General features: G+C 41.4%; 1 protein-coding gene across 5 annotated transcripts in view; it reads right to left on the reverse strand.

Annotated features, from left to right (window-relative positions):
• PDE5A (phosphodiesterase 5A) overlaps positions 1–17,251 on the reverse strand; it is a 93,254-nt gene that overhangs the window by 21,459 nt on the left and 54,544 nt on the right. For 4 of the 5 annotated variants that reach the window (XM_063136133.1, XM_063136135.1, XM_063136136.1 and 1 more), the window contains exons 7-11: positions 15,107–15,174; positions 11,567–11,675; positions 10,583–10,667; positions 5,781–5,956; positions 2,932–2,991 (exon numbers count right to left, since the gene is read on the reverse strand). In XM_063136133.1, coding sequence (XP_062992203.1) covers positions 2,932–2,991; positions 5,781–5,956; positions 10,583–10,667; positions 11,567–11,675; positions 15,107–15,174 — 498 coding nt within the window. The remainder of the gene's footprint in view (positions 1–2,931; positions 2,992–5,780; positions 5,957–10,582; positions 10,668–11,566; positions 11,676–15,106; positions 15,175–17,251) is intronic. The other variant, XM_063136134.1, reaches the window with a different exon arrangement.

The following is a 17,251-nucleotide window of genomic DNA, read 5'->3' on the forward strand; positions in this document are numbered from 1 at the left end:
CAAGTTAAAACATGGCTTTTTAGCAAAGCCTTTGAGGGCTAAAGCTGCACATAGTTTTAATTAATTTTTAATTACTTTTAAATTTTAGCCATTAAACCATTTGAGTTACTGTTTTATAATACTATTTCATTTACTGTTTTATACTGTTTGATTTTATCTGTACGCTGCCCTGAGATCCCAATGATATAGGGGGGGATATCAATGTTTCAATAAATAAATAAACAAACAAACAAACAAACAAACAAACAAACTGGCTGCACAAGTTTAACAATGGGTTGGGGGGTTCCATATATCTGTCTGAAAAAAGAGGTGGCCAGAAGCTGGCTTTCCCACACCTTCCTCTTCCAGCCACCCTCCAATGTCCCCCCTCTCACATGCCAACAAATGTTCCCTTAAGCCAGTGGTTCTCAACCTGGGGCGCTCCAGATGTGTTGGACTACAACTCCCAGAATGCCCCAGCCGCTGGCTGGGGCATTCTGGGAGATGCAGTCCAACACATCTGGAGTGCCCCAGGTTGAGAACCACTGCCTTAAGCCTTAGAAGACCCTGCTGAGTGGAAAGGGCTGTGGTGTGTGGGAGCAGCAGCGAGGGGGGCTGAGGAGGAAAGGGGATAGTGCAAATTCATCAGGGATACCTTCTATTCCGTTCACAGAAGATCATAGAGTCATAGAATCGTTGAGCAGGAAGGGGCCTATAAGGTCATTGAGTCCAATGCAGGAGTCCACCTTAAAGCATCTCTGACAGATAGTTGTTCAGCTGCCTCTTGAATGCCTCTAGTGTGAGAAAGCCTACAACCTCCCTAGATAATTGGTTCCATTGTCGTACTGCTCTAACAGTCAGGAAGTTTTTCCTGATGTCCAGCTAGAATCTGGCTTCCTGTAACTTGATCCCATTATTCTGTGTTCTGCACTCTGGGATGATCGAGAAGAGGTCCTGTCCCTCCTCTGTGTGACAACCTTTTAAGTATTTGAAGAGTGCTACCATATCTCCTCTCAGCCTTCTCTTCTTCAGGCTAAACATGCCCAGTTCTTTCAGTTTCTCTTCACAGGGCTTTGTTTCCAGACCCCTGATCATCCTCATTGCCCTCCTCTGAACATCCTCTAGCTTGTCTGCATACTTCTTGATGCCTCTGCCCGATTTTGCACAGTCTCGTCCTTCCTTCTCAGCCTCCTGCACCACAGCCAATTCCGCTCAGCTTTTGTGGAATGCTGAGGGGGCACTGGGGGTAGGGGCTCTAGAGGTGGTGAGGGTAGAGTGGGTGGGAAAGTCAGCTTCTACCTGCCCCATCCTGTGGGCAGATAACTGGAAGCAACCCACTGTCTTTTGTCATACAACATTCTAGTGAGAGGCGTAATGCAGCCCATCCATGAGTGGAAGACCCCTTTTGTGAAAGGGACCATAGCTCAACGGTAGAGCATCTGCTGGGGATGCAGAAGGTCCCAGGTTCGATCCTCAGTATCTCCAGGTAGGGCAAGGAAGGAATTCTGCCTGAAACCCAGCAGAGCTGCTGCCAGTCAGTGTTGACAATATTGGGCTAGATAGACCAATGATCTGACTCAGCATAAGCCAGCTTCCTATGCTCCTAAGGGCACCATTTAGTGTTGGCGCTTTAAAGGGGAATGTCTGAGCAACACATGAACAACCTCCTCTCCTCATCGTCCTATGCAGTCCTTTTGCAAAGAAGAGAATCTCAATATTATTATTTTTAAAACTATCTAATTCAAGCTATCTAATGCCTTGTTGATCAAAACAATCTGGCTTCAGAGCCCTAATTTTGTGCACAAGAGGCTCAGCCTATATTTCTCTTACATGGATCACAATAAGCTATCATTCAAACTGTGTCAACATATGTGTAACTTATTAAATTAAAAAACCCCAATAACAATAGATATGCAGCCCTGGTAAGGCTGTTCACACAAGTGAAAGACATTCAGTTATGTAACAGATTGCTTCTTTCTTTCTTTTTTTGAACAGCTGCCCCTCCCACGTGCTGTTGCTATGCAGTGACAAATGTAGAGTTTGAGTCCAAGTTAATGTCAAATTAATAGAATTACGCCAAATGGAATTTAAGGCAGATCCTTTGCCCAGGCGATGGTTCCATTGTGAACAAAGCATCAGAGTGGGAATAAACAGATCTGGCTTGTGTTTCTGGCTCTGCTACTGATTTACAGTGTCCCTTTGGAAATATCACATTTCTGCTAGAAAATATTTATCCTGCAAAAGTTAACAATAGTTTGACAGACCAGCAAGCATGAACAAGATTATCCAGAAGGAAAATAAAAGTCTTGCCTTTTTCATATTTATAAAAGACTCGGAGCTGATGAAAATTCATGAAAAGTATCTTTAAACCCTAATCTGGTTTTTAATCCCTAAAATGGTTTTGCCAGGAGGACGAGCAGGTCTTGAGCAGCAATCTTCCCTGGTTTCGGGCTCAGACATTGGTGCAGAAGAGCCTAGCCACCCTAGAAAAGGCAGAAGGACAGCCAGGATGTCCTGTGTTTTGCTGGGTACTAAATTAGTCCCAGCTTTCCCTTTTGCCTCACCCTCACCACTGCAGGAGAGAACAAAATGAGCACTGAGCTGTCATCCTGTTGGGTTCCTACACAGACAAGATGCAGGTTTTTACACGAGGCTAGGGCTGTTCCTAAGAATGTGCAAGCTACTACCTCAAAAAGAGGCCTGTGGAGTCTGGAAGCTTGCAAACTACCCAACAGGGTTGATTTAAGAAAAGCTACACTTTTGTTTAGGATATCTGCACCTCTCATTCTCCAGGCCAAGGTGGCAAAAATAAACTATAGCAGATTAATTAGAAAACGTGGTCTTTTTGCCTTTATGCACCCTGTATCTAATGGTTTGCACAATTATGGATGTTGTAGCATTACACACCAAACATCACAACATACTTAATAGTAGAAGAAAAAATGTCATTACCGCTGTTACCTGAAGTTCCCTGGTTTCTTCTTCAGCAGCTGAAGCATGATAAGAAAGGACCTATAGAAAAAGGAAACCAAGTCAATATAACAACAAAATATATTAAAAAAACCCTTCACATGCACACACCCGCACTGCTTGGCCTCAGAAGCACAGAAGTAGTTCCTCTTACTTGTCAAGGCACACTTTCCAGTGTGATCCACGTGGTTCTGCTGGATCTCGGAGCAACAGCTAAATAAACAGCGTGAGACCATGCTACCAGTAGTGATACAACAATAAACCAAAGGAAAAGGCTAGTTTGAGAACTGATCACAGCACTGCCTTATAAAGAGCAGGGATGGGGAGTTGTGGTCCTCCAGATGTTCTGGCCTACAACTCCCATCAGCCCTGACCAGCATAGCCAAGGATGAGAGGTGAGGGGAGATGCAGGCCAAAAACATGTGGAACGTCCCATGTTGCCTAGCCCTATTGTAGGGCGTTGCAGAAGCCATTCACTTGTGAATCTGAATCTACACTGTACTACAAATATCTGCTGGATCCCTGCAGACCCTTATTTGCCGACTGTAAGCATAGACCTTTCTGGTCCCTAGCATGGATTCTCCCCAACTTCCATTTGTTTATCTCAGCTATAGTTTAGCATTACGTGTGCACTACTACTAAATATGGTTAGTGCTATCTAAGGTTCCTCCTTAGCAAAACATCAATAACACTTGCAGATGCAACGGGTTTCCCAGGAAACTTGTCATGCTAGAAAGTGCTGCTTACACTGCGCAAGCGTTAAGTGTCTTCTATCGCAGGGGTAGGCGACCTTTTTGAGCTGTGGGCACATTTGGCCATTTGAGAAACTGTCCTGAGTGCTACCACAAAATGGCCACCATGGGAGGCATGGCAACGGACAAGTAAGCTGCCCAAAAGACAGAGTACAAGGTCTGAGGCCCAACACACTGAACAACTCCTTTAAGCCTGCAGATTTCACAGCTCCAACAGAAACATATTTCACAACAGTCCTAGCTGCTGGTAAGAAAATGTTTTTTTTAAAAAAAATAGTGAGAGGGATAGGGAGGGGTGCCAAGAGAGATTCCCAGGATCGTACTGGTATACACGGGCACCATGTTCCCTACCCATTTGAGTGCAACGCAAATGGCGCTAGCAAACAGACAACACTGGATCCTTCCCCCGGGTTTGAAAGCACGGTTTGAAATGGGTATGCAAAATGAAGACTAATACCATGAACAGCAGTTCAGAAGTAGCACCAAATATGCTTATGGCAAACAAGGGAAAGGCAATTTATATTGGGGGAAGGACTACACATTGCTAAGGACAGCTTTCAATTTTCAAACAATCATTAGTAAATAACCAGCATTACATCTGCACTGGACTTTAGCCAGTCAATGTAACATCCATGAGAGTGCTTTGGATGTTTCAGTGTTAGCAAGAATTTGGAAATGTGATAGTTCTTGCATCGTCAGACTCCACTAGTAATTCAGTAGTGAAATTAGTTCTAAATTTCTAGCACTAAAACAACCAAGATCTCAATACTGGGCTAATAGCCTTAACATAGAAAGCTTTGTGCTTGTTTTCTTCATACATTAGTGCAGGATGGAGACTTGTATGAGCAGTTTACCAGTCCTTCCCAGCATGGAGGACTCCTGAGGACAGCAAGCCATGGAAAAAAAATATCACATCGTTGCCTTAAATGAGCAAAGAACTGTTTTCTTTTATTGAAAAAAAGGATTTGAAAAGCTTCCATGCCCCTATATGAATGACAAATAGCTTACAACATGGCTATAATTATAACCTCGACAAGGCTGTCATAATAAATCTGTTTTTTCCAAGGGTTTGTAACACAGGCATAAAAGAAATCTTGTCTCGGGAACATCTTGGCAGAGGTTTTGTCAGTCTAAGAGAAAATATTTTTCATTTAATGAACAAATTGAAACTTATTATTTAGGGGTGTGAGTGAAGGAGAGAAGAACCTTACTGTTTGGGTTGGACTCACATTTAACTCACGTGCAATTAGAATTATAACCTCAAGTCTATAGCACTTCGCTCGTGAGGAAATGTTTTTCTTCCTTAAAAGGTTAGGTACCTGAGTTAGTAATGTGCAACACCAGCTGTCCAAACTAATTTTCACAAAGCACTTTAATTAATGGAGAAGTTGCTCCAGCCGAATGCATGCAAACCAACTAAATGCAGAGCTGTGTAAGAGCTTTCCCCTTCAGAACCAAACTGATGGCACAACTTGCTCTGCTCTGTGGATGCAAGTGGATCCAAAGCCTGCAACATCAGATTTCCCAGGTTATTTTGGAAGATGACAACTGTACACCTAGATCTGCTCCTGGACACTCCATTCATACCATGGTCATTAAAACTAACAGAAACTAATTCAAAGTCTAGGGCTAGATGACGTTCATGCTTGATATGGTTTGATGGAGTTAACGGAAGCCTACAGTAATCTTGCTGTTGCTCCAGGTACTGGTTTGTTTGAAGGGCTGAGCCAAAATCATCACTGAAAGCCTCAGCCAAGAAGAAGAGGATGTCCCAATGCCCATAACCACGTCCTTCTTCTACGCAATAGGATAAACCACCTACATCAGTCACCCATGTCAATGTGAAACACATTGAGGGAAGGCAGCATTTGTGTCCACTGCTGAATCCCAAGAGTGCAATAATCTACCACATGCCATATAAGCACATGGAAACGCTGAAGCAAGCGGTTAAATCAAAAAAGGAGAGAGAGATCCTGAGTTGAACACTCAGCCAAGTTTGGCTTGCCTTAAACTCAACAAGGGTGTTCCAGTAAAGAAGCAGCTGTGAGTTACATAAAGGCTGCCTTGATTTAACCTCACCTCTAATGTCACCATCTGCTTCGCCATGGCTCTTTCCACAGTTTCATACATCTGTGTGTTCTGGATACCCAAGCCGCAGAAGATGACAAATGCTTCCAGAAACTGCTCATCATTTCTGTTGAAAGCCTTTATTTTGCCTGAATTTTCTTCCATCTTATTGGCTAGTTGACAAACTCCTAAATCATTAACAAAGCAAAACGTTTCTATGCAATAGCTTAACATTAACCACACATTTATACAAAAGAAAACTAATGTGCCTTCTTCTTTTTTATTATAGTATCATATGGTTAGTGGACCACCAATTTCAACTTTCTACTTCAAGGTCTCAAAAATAGAAAGTATGTGTTTTACCATTTAGCCACAGCCCTTTAAAGATCCTGACGTCAGTCTTGGGTAATATAAATGCTGTTTGCACACATAGCACCATGTTTTTAAAGCCCAATAGAAAGTGCTATACAAATCTATGTAATAAATAAGTGTATGTTTCAAAGTACTTACTCACTAATGTTTGCACAGTGTTTTGAAGATAAAGTCTGGAAAGAGGCTAGCTACAAAGATAGCCTAGCTACAGTTAGTCTGGACAGAGATAGCCTAGCTACAGTTCTCCATGTTCTGATAAACCCTCATCTGGATTACTGCAATGCATTATATGTGGTGCTGCCTTTGAAAACGGTCCAGAAACTTCAGCTGGTCCAAAACAGAGCAGCGAGACTGTTAATGGGGACTGACCATCATCATCATCATCATCATCATCATCATCATCATCATCATCATCTATTTCTTACCCGCCTCTCTCTGATTGGATTGAGGCGGGGAACAACAGCAAGCATAAAATACATAAAATAAACTACATAAATACATAAATACATAAGAACATTATCATCTTATGTCAGTACTTTTCCATCTGCACTATGTGCCAGTCCATTTCTGGGCCCGATTCAAAGTTCTGGTACTAACATTCAAAGTCCTATATGGGTTGGGGCCAGGTTACCTGAAGGATCATCTCCTCCCATATACACTTGCCCAGACCCTAAAATCAGCTTCTCTGGGAGCCCCTGCCAAAGGAAGTGAGGTAGGTGACTACTAAGAAGAGGGCCTTTTCTGTTGTGGCACCACAGATGTGGAATGAGGAGCTTCCCAGAGAGGTTTGCCTGGCATCTACATTGTGCTCTTTCCAGCACCGTTTGAAGACCTTTTTATTTTCCCCATGCATTTTACCTTTTTAGTTTGTTTTATATCTGTCTTATATGCCAAAGGAAGTAAGGCAGGTGGCTACTAGGAGGAGAGCTTTCTCTATTGTGGCACCCCAGCTGTGGAACGAACTCCCCAGAAAGGTCCGCCTGGTGCCTACACTGTATTCTTTTCATCGCCAGCTGAAGACCTTTTTATTTTCTCAGTATTTTAACATCTAAATTTAAACTTTGCTGTTTTAATTCTGTATTTTAATCCTATATCAATTTCTGCTGTGTGGTTTTATCCTGGTTGTGCTTTTTATATTGTATTTTGTATTTGGGTTTTTAGATTGTTGGATGTTTTATTATGTTCTTAATGGTTTTAATTTTTGTGAACCACCCAGAGAGCTTCGGCTATTGGGCGGTATAAAAATGGAATAAATAAATAAATAAATAAAATAAAATAAAATATTGTATTGTATTTTAAAAGTTTGCACTGCTGCTAGCTTCTATTTGGTTATTATTTTTATAATGTACTTTTAAACTTCTATAGTGCATTTTATTGTCTTGAATGTTAAGGTTTAACTTGTTGTGAACTGCCCAGAGAACTTTGGCTAATGGGCGGTATAAAATGTGATAATAAATAAATAAATAATAAAGCAATAATAATAAATACATAAATAAATTGAACCATGTATTTTCTTTTCAAACTCCCAAGTCTTCATCTCAATCTTCCTCTTGACTTTTATTATTAATAGTTTTTTTAGTGTGATGTAATCCCTAAAGACAAGTTGTCCTTTGAAAACTAATTAAATTTTTGTAACCATGCCAAAAGAACTGTAATGAATGTCAGGTTCACAGTACGCAGAGCATAGCATGCACTTCCTTACTCGAAAAAGGGCAAGATTGTTTTGTAAATTAACTAAAAGGAAAATGCTACAGGTTCATGAGTCCACAGATTATCTGCTATGTCCAAGTAGGCTTCCGTATATAATTTCCTTCCAATGCCTTTGGAGTGACACCTTCCCCAAAAAGAGAAGCCTAACTCTATCAGAGAATAATCTGTGGTGAGGACTGATGCATGAACTTGTAGATCAAATCATTCAAATTAGTCATCATACAATAAACCATAGCAAGTCATTGATCACTTCCCAATTTAACTTCCCCTTCTGGGGTATTTTCCAGGAGCATCAAAGAGGCAAGTGTACCAGATTATCAGTGGGTAACTGATCATCACAAACACATCACTAGAAAAAAAAACCAGCCACACTTTTGAGCATCCCAGAGAAGCAACACTAATGGAACCCCCTGCAGATCGTTGACAATCCCTAAACAAAAAGTGTTGGCTAAATGTCTTTTGATAAATGCAGTATCCTTTGCACACTCCTGTATATTATAAGGGAGTGCAAGGAAGATACAGTTTACTTAGCAGTGGGGATAAACCAGGAGAAAAAGAGAAATCATTTCTCTCTGTGGATCGAACTGGAAGTTGTATCAAAGCTCAGTATGAGCATGGTCAGATATTACAGATGTGAAGTAGTTAATACTGAAGTTACCAATGGAGTATAACCTTGTTTCACACACTCAGCCTGATTGTGTCACCCAACTTTCCTGTCATTACAATGGTGTGGCCTTTAGATTGCATAAGCACTCCTCTTGTACATTTCAACGTCATGCTCTGTTTATGATACAGCAACTTTTCACTGAGGGTTGTAACTTTAGTCAGTGAAACAGCCACAAAACCAGATGGTGTCTCAAGATGTTTAACCTTGTTGACACTGGATTGGATCCAAACAACCATGAAAGAACATGGCTGCTAGTAACGTTCTACAAACATCTGCACAAGAATTTGTGCAGGTATTCATGCAAAGTTCATGCAGGATGATTTATAGTCTATAGTTCTCATACTTGTGCTAAAACCGATGTAAGCTCTTGCGCATGCAGAAGAATACGTTGGTATTTGTTTGTTTTTCCTCGTGCAACACTGCAGTGTGAGATATAAAGGCACCTTTAGATCCAACCAATCACATTTAAAAGGTCTATGAGCAACAGAGTATGAGAATTAGAATAGGAATGCTTCACTATATATTTCCAACAAACAGTCTCTAAATAGAATGGTTTCCCCCCACAAAGTTTTCCATGATGCAGAGGCATGTCCATCCAAATATACAAGACACCAAATCCCTTTTGGGAAAAAGCTATGAGGCTTGAAAAATGGAAGAGACTTGCAAACAAGGCCAGAAGAGTTCTCAGTTGGCCTGTCAACAAATACCCATGCTAGTCTTCTCAAATTATGCTACTATTTCTTTCTTTTAATTGACAAAACTTTCTCTATCCAGTCATCTTGAGATGCTTGTCATACGTGACTGGCTATATACAACCCTAAGAATCTGTAACAGTTCCATCACAGTCAATATATGGGGTTGGGGAGGAAGGGATAGGTGTCTTTTTTCAGGCAGAGGGTCATTTTCTGTTCACCATCTCATAATGGATAATTTACAGCTAGAGAGGGATAAGAAAGGGGCTACTGAAACCATCCAGGGGATGAAGTTCCTTCCCCATGGATACAAGCTAAGATGCTAACTAATAGATATATGATGGAGAGAAGCTATCTTATGTACTGATGCATCTGTTATTTTATTGTGTATTTCATATATTATGGTAAGCTGCCCTGATCATTTGTTTGAAAGGCAAGAGTACGCATCTTAACAATAACTAATATATGATACTGTCTCTAAATAATAAACGTGCCCTTCGCCTAGCGGAAGGAGTTGTCTTCTCACGAGAGGACTCTTTTACATGTCTCGCGAGAGCATGCTGACAACTGAAACTATGCCCAAACAAGTAATTTTGTTGCAAAAACAGAACCATGAGAACGGCTGTTGAACCTACCCATGATAGCAGTATGAGAATGCTTAAGCATTTGCAGAACAGCACTAGTGACTATTTTCCTTCTGCTCATGGTTCTGTGGGTCCAACCATATAACTTGGCTCCAAAGCCAATGGGGGCTTTGTATTAGTGGAAAGTACTTCCGTGCACATGACGAAGCACCAAATTTTCACAGATCACCCTACCGACTGCAGCTGTCCATGCAATCTCTCAGGGGTGGGATCTCCAGAAGTTTTGGACAACTCCCAGCATTCCTGACCATTGGCCATGGCGGCAGGGGCTCTTAGGAATTAGAAGTCCAAAACATCTGGAGATCTACCTTCTTCCCCACCCCTGCCATATCCTATACTGTTCTGAAGGGTCCTTCAAAGTTCAGAAGCAGCTGTTCAGGGGATACCAGGGCCTGCAGTGAGTCGAAGGGATCAGCAAAAATTGGATGTTCTGCCTTGCACAAGCAAAGGTACTTTCCACCACTGCAATGCCACAACTGGATATAAGCCTAGGTATTTCGTTTACAGAAATCATGGAAATCCTTGCATATACACAAGTACTTTGATCCAAAGCATCTGACCTGAAAGTAGGGTCCATTTAAATTAATATAGTTTATTTACAAGAACATGCATTTCAGATCAGGGTGCAAATATTCTATTACGCCATGTTGTATTTTTTTTAAAAAAAATTATGAACTATGAATGGGTTTCACAAACTAAAGCACAACAAAAAAACTCAAAATATTGTACCTATCACTTTATTCTTCTTTCCATTTTTTATCGGCGTGCACAGCAAACTTTCAATATTCTGGTTTGTACTGTCTGCACTTCCATTCTGTTAAGAAAAGAAACAAACCTTACTAACTTTATTAGTTGATACAAATTAATAATAATATTAATAATGGGTTGGATCCAGACTTAGTCATTCTTAGAGTAGATCAATTGAAATCAGGCAGTCATAAATACATTAACAATTGAATAGACAGCTAACAAAAAAAATCTTATAATTACTCCCTTTAAAAAACCCAATATATATATTTTTAAAAAATATCATTCGTACGAATAAATATGCATCATGTTCTATGGGCTGTATTCAATGGGCTGTTAGTCTAACATAAATCCCATCCATTTCAATATATCTATTAACACTGTTGGCCTAACATTGGATACAACCCTAAGTACAGAACTTTAAAATTGCAAATGTATAAAACTGAACAGGTTTTTTTTAACACTCAGGGCACACAGCCTGCCTATTTAAATGGCAATCTTGCATAATCAGGACTATCAGTGTTGGGGGCCAACTAACAAATGATAAAGGCAGTGGCCCAGTCAAAGGGGGACCAAGAAAGCAAACAGATAATGTTAATGTAATTTATATATAGTATTTCTATATAAAATGCTCAAGGGCAGTTTGCATCAAATGTATACCAGTCATTTAAAAAACAGTGAAAACAATCTACGATATTTTAATATATAGACTAATGCAATAAACAATCCATAATAATGCAGTAATACATAAATATCAACACAGTGAATAATAATAACAATCTATTAAGTCAGAAGCCGGCCACTTCCGGAGGTCTCGGGAGGCATTTTTAACCCCTTCCGCCATAAGGCAACCCCTGCAAAGGCTGAAATTGCCATTTGCCTTAAAAAATTTCCATAACTGAATATGTACACAATCACCTTGCATTTCCCTTTGGCAACTTCTGAATCTAGGTTCACATTACTTACAGTCCAAGGAAATCTTCTGTCCTGGCGAACATTTGGAATATTAAGAGGCTCCATGGTATTCTTGACGTATTGGGCATACATATAATTAATTTGGTTTGTATCATAGTCTCTGTTGAAAGAAGAAAGAGCTATTTCTCTGTAGTTCTTATGTAAAATGAATGCCGAACAAAGCAAATCTGAAGCATACCTACCTACAACAAAGTTGAAAGAGGTAGTCAAAAGCTGACATTTCAAACGTTCACTAGATAAATGGGTGGCACCAGGTTGCTCTGCTGCTTCCAAAACTCTGTGCTTTTCTTGCTGCAGGGTGGCGGTGGCATGGTGGCGTTCTGGTGGCCGTTTGGCTCACCAGCCCACCCCTGCCTGGGCAGATGGCAACTAATCAGGGGTCACCTTAGACCCAGGAATGCCTCTGCATCGAGGATGGAGAGAGGTTAGACAGCAGAAGGGCCGTGTTTCACTCCATCCTGAAAAGTTGGGTTAAGTCCTTGACTTTTAAAATGCAGAGCTTCTCTGGAAAGCCCCACGGTGGCTGCTGCGTTGTATAAATGCAGCACCACTGCGGAGTCACCCTGGGGCTTCCAGAGCATATAGATAGCCCCAAAGTCAGTTCTTAAGGCAGCTTTGGACATGGACTGAGCACGCCTGAAGACTGTGGTTTTTGGTAGGCATCAATGCTTTCTCAAAGTGCCTGTTTCCAGAAACTTGAAGCAACATGCCATCAAAAAGCAGCTATGCTTGTTAACAGATCTAAACTAAAGGTTTATTAAAGCGCACACAGTGGAGCTATGCATGCTAGATTTCTTTACTCTTTTGTGATCACACACAACCCCAGTTTAAGAGAGAGGATATTCAAGCTTCCTCCCAACCCACTGTTTTTGCAAAATTACACTTCTCCACCCCTAAGTGGATATCGCCCGATGTAGACATGCCCTATGTTTCAAAAGAAAACCCCTCACTGTAGACTGGATAGCAGAATACACGGAAGCAGTAAGGGCGGAAGGTAGATCATGATCGATTGCTATATCTGTATGTGATCAGCAAGAGTAGATCAGCAAGGTTTTCTGAATCTCAATGTGATTCAACAATAGTGCTAACAAAAAGCCTGATTTCCCTCCCCCATTAGGCTGCTTAAATTAAAAAAAGCCTAAGGGGAGAAACAGGACTAGATGTGTGTGTGTGTGTGAAGGAGGTGTAAGCTTCAGTTCTGGAACTGAAAACAAATTCCTGGGGCTGACATGTGCCCTGAGATACCTTGTTTCTCAGTTCTACTTCTGGAGCCACTATTTTGCACCTGGCTCCGATCCAGTTGATGGACCTCAGGGTTGCAGTGAAAAACAAAGTCAATCTCACAAACCTGAAGTCTGCCCACCCCTGAAGTAACGTCCAGCGGGGTGCTAAAGTGTGGGGATTCTAGCAATCTGAACGTGGGAGCTGATGAACTTGGATGGAGTCATAACTGTGTTAAAAACATCCAACGTGAAAAAGAAACACAGCGTACAGGAATGAGAAGCATGCAAAATGAGAGAGCGTAGGACAGGCATTTCCAACGGCAGAATTAATCAGATGCATTTGGAATTTTGGCATGTATGTAAATCAATAATAGATTTGCTTCGCAAATAACACAGAACAGATGGGGCACTTATGAATGTTCTCGACACTTACTAAAGTTCGTGTCAAAAAGATGCTTTCAGAACTGAATGCACACTTATTGCATTTGGATTGCTTGCTCTACAGAGATACAACAGCTGCTTCTTCAAATCAGGATCTAAAATAAATCTTTTCCAAGTAATAACGATTACATATTATGTTTAACTTGGACACGTGGTTCCCTTCCTTCCCACTGCTGCCACTTATTTACCTTAAGAGTTCATCTTTGCTTGAAGACCTCAAAGACTTCTGCAATGGCCTGATCATCTCGTTTTAAATCTATGCATCTTAATGCTGTACACAGGAGTGGTCAGGTGAGAGCGCCCCAGGCTCTCGAAGAGAAGCTTTATTGTGGTTACGAAGAGACGTTTCAAAATGTGTTTACACACACTTTCAAAACATCTCTAAACAAACTGCCAGATGCTAGGCCTAATTCTTCACAAGCCTGGCATTATGGGCTGTTTTCTATTTGGACCATCTTATCCTCTTGTTTTATTCAGCAAAAATGCTGCACCACGATTCCTAGTTAAGAACCCGGTATGCTACTATATGGTGATTTGGATATTGCTCTTCTAGAATACTGTAATCTTAGCTAAAATATGCTGGTTCAGGATTTTGTAGAGTTTGGTTAGTGGAAAGGTGGTGTTGAATTAGCGCTTCTAAATAGTCCCCATATCTGTCCACATACTTGTTCTTTCCTAATTTAGGTTGCTTCCAGGCAGAGATTTCTAAGATCTCAACGGTGCACATTTGACTCGCTTGGCCCTCAGAAGTGGCACAGGGGCAATCCCCTCTAGTCTGAACTGCAGACCAGGTAACAGCAGACTCAACATGAGTCTAAACAATTGATTGCGGAGGGACTGTTGTTGTCCTTTTGTACTTTTTATTTGCAGTCAGCATCTCTGCATCCAGTTTAGCATTGTGTCATGCAACCAGCAGTGTGGGAAGCTGCCTTTAGCTTGATTAGGTCCAGCATCTTCAAATGCACTCCAGCAACAGACGAAGAAGATTTTCCAGCAAAAATGATGCACCACCTTCATCTTGGGTTCCTCCTTCCTTTTCTTGCTCACATCTGACACCACAATGGCAAGTACTCTCTTGTTCATATCTCCTGCTTCCCCATCCCACTCTCCCAATTGAAGGCTTTGCCACTGGAGGTGTTAGGCAGCACTCCCCGAGAACCAGTTACGGGTGGAGACAACTACGTGCCAACACTTCTTGTAAAACAACGGACACATTTTGAAAAAGGAAAAGCATACGCAACATGTACAACTCTTTGACAACATCCCATGGGTTATTAGAGGGTTGTCTCCCCCTCCAACAAGCCACCTGCCTGGATTTGAATGACACGACAAGCCAAACCGGATAGATGATTAGTCAAATGGGGCTCAGCATGCACCATGGCTTCAACAAGCCACCATGGCTTGTTTAACTCAAGTGATGATTTGAACTCTGTCTCGTAGTGCTGAATTCCTGAACAAAGATGAACATGATCTGCATCTGGTGAAATTTCGTTCTGAAATTTATACTCTAGAATATGTATAGGGGCTCAATCCAGATCACGCCCATAAAGGGGTGGTGGTGGTTAAACCTCACCTACTTCTCGTGTTAACGGTATTAATCCAGATCAAGGTCTCTGCATTTACTGTAGAGTAAAATTGAAAACAAGATGTAGCTGCTAGATAGGGACTAAAAATAAAGTATGTTTTGGCCCTGAAATTAATGGAATGCACAAGACTTATGCATCTTCCCATCCATTTCAACTCAGCTTGTGCAGGTATTTCTGTTGTGCTGTGCCCTATTTTTTTTAATATTGGGACCAAAAAGCATTATGTTTCCACATTGCCCATGTGTCGGAGGCAATGGTAATCTCAGTCCCAGCTCCTTTACCTTTTGTGGGTCTCACTTGAATCTTCTAATTCCTCAAATTCCATGTGAAAGACACTGGAAAATGAATCCTAAAAATAAGAACAGGGTTTCTGATTAGTTAATATGTATCAATTGAATTATCTGTATTTCAAAACACACGTTTAATCAATTTCACTCCTGCCTAATGAAAGAATCAAATCCATGAATTCTTTCTGCCTCATGGTAAAGTGTTACAGTATCCAGGACAAGCAAGGTCAACATAGTACAAAGTTAGCACCAGATTTTTTGATCTTAATGTAGTTTTTGGTTTAATCCTCCTAGTTGATACCTTACAGACAGATCCAAGGCCAAGTGTTGGTTTCAACGTGTGTGAATCAGCCTTACGATGGACTATCATGGTGCTGAATCGAGAATAAAGTGTAAGAAGGTATGTATATAAGAAGCGTCCCGCTGGATCAGACCAAAGGTCTATCATGGGGGTGTTGACGCTCTTTCTCCCCGAGGGCCAAATTTAGTTTTGGAGGTACTCCCTGGGGCAGCATTCCAGTAGTGGGTGGAGCCAAAGGCAAAAAGGGGTGTGGCCAAAGGCAAATAAGGCAAGGCAAAAATACCCCCCAAATCCAGCATATTATAGCTTAAAGCTCTTACTGTCAATGCTTAGGAGAAGCTTTTCAACCTGTTAGAATGGGGGGGGGGGAAGTGCACCAAACCACCAAACCATTGGTAGTCAGAAAAATGGGGGTGGAGCCAGGGAAGGGGACATGGCCATCTGGAGAACCCCGGAGGGCTGGATTTGAGCTGATGGTCTCCACCCCTGGCTTACTGAGTCCAGCAATTGTTCCCACAGTAGCCAACCAAATGCTTCTGGGAAGCCTATAAGCAGGATATGAGCACAATACATGGTCCGGCTTCTTTCCCCCAGCAACTAATATTGACCTTGTTCAGACAGCATGCTAAGCCTTGGTTAGGCCGCTAAATCTTTTGCTGGGGCTAGTGAGCATTTTTAAACCATGGTTATGTAGCCACCATGGTTAGGAATGGTTCACATGACAAGCTAAGCTATAACGTTTAGCTCAGAAAGCTTAACCACCGTGTCTTAGTGTGTCATCTGAACAGGGTCAATCAGAGTCTTACTGCCTCGGGTACTAGAGGTCATATATGCCATCATGACTGATAGTCATTGTTAGCTTCATCCTCTATGAAGATGGGAGCTGATGCCAGAATGGTTACAAAATTGAAAGAGTTTGCCATCTTTTTTCCACTCTGCATGATTCCACCTTTCACTTGCATTTAATATAGAGCTCTTATTTTTCTACTTGTGTGGTGCTCTACACCAGGCAGAAAGAAAAATAGCAGCCACAGCATGTTAAAGCTATGGCACTAAAGGAAACTTTAGTGAAAGCAAAAGAATTAAGAGCGAAGGAACTTCACAGACTCCCAGTCTGTTTCCAGGCCTATTTCAAAGCTGGATTTGACTTTTGATCCCAAGCTGTGCCAATCTCTAGATTGCCTGAAAGATTGCCTGTCTCCATATGCATCCATGTGAACCTGACACTCCTCTTCTAAGACCCTTCTCCAGGTTCCCCTGCCAGGTGAAGTGCAGTGGATGGCTACTGGAGGCAGGACCTTTCTAGTGGTGGCACCCCAACTATGGAATGTGCTCCCCAGAGAGAATTCCCTGGTGCCTCCAATGACATCATTTTGGCACTAGGTGAAGACTGTTTTATTTTCTCAGGCTTTTTCATGTGTCCCTGCTTTAAACTGGTTTTATCTTGAGTATGACTTTTATGCATTTTTTTTAAAAAAATGTTTTACTGATTGGTTGTACGTATTTATCCGTTTCTGTCTTTGTTGTAAGCCACCCTGAGAATATGGTTATAGGGTGGCGTATAAGTACTGTAAATAAATCAAATAAAAATAAAAGGCAGACTCCCAACACAGGGGCCAAAGCATCCTTTGCACTCTCTCCTCTTTCAGTGGCTGCAATCCAGGGACCCTGCCTTTCACTGTTCCTTACACTACAGTTACTGTATGCAATTGCATAAGGTGAGCTTCCAATGTGTCCAGTGTTAATGATGAGAAGAGGAGCGTTGGCTCTAAGGTGTCTGAGGGATGTAAAAGAATTGTATTTTCTTGAGGCTATTTATTTATTTATTATTACATTTC

The sequence above is a fragment of the Elgaria multicarinata genome, chromosome 10 (assembly GCF_023053635.1).
Source record: "Elgaria multicarinata webbii isolate HBS135686 ecotype San Diego chromosome 10, rElgMul1.1.pri, whole genome shotgun sequence".
Classification (NCBI taxonomy): Eukaryota; Metazoa; Chordata; class Lepidosauria; order Squamata; family Anguidae; genus Elgaria; species Elgaria multicarinata.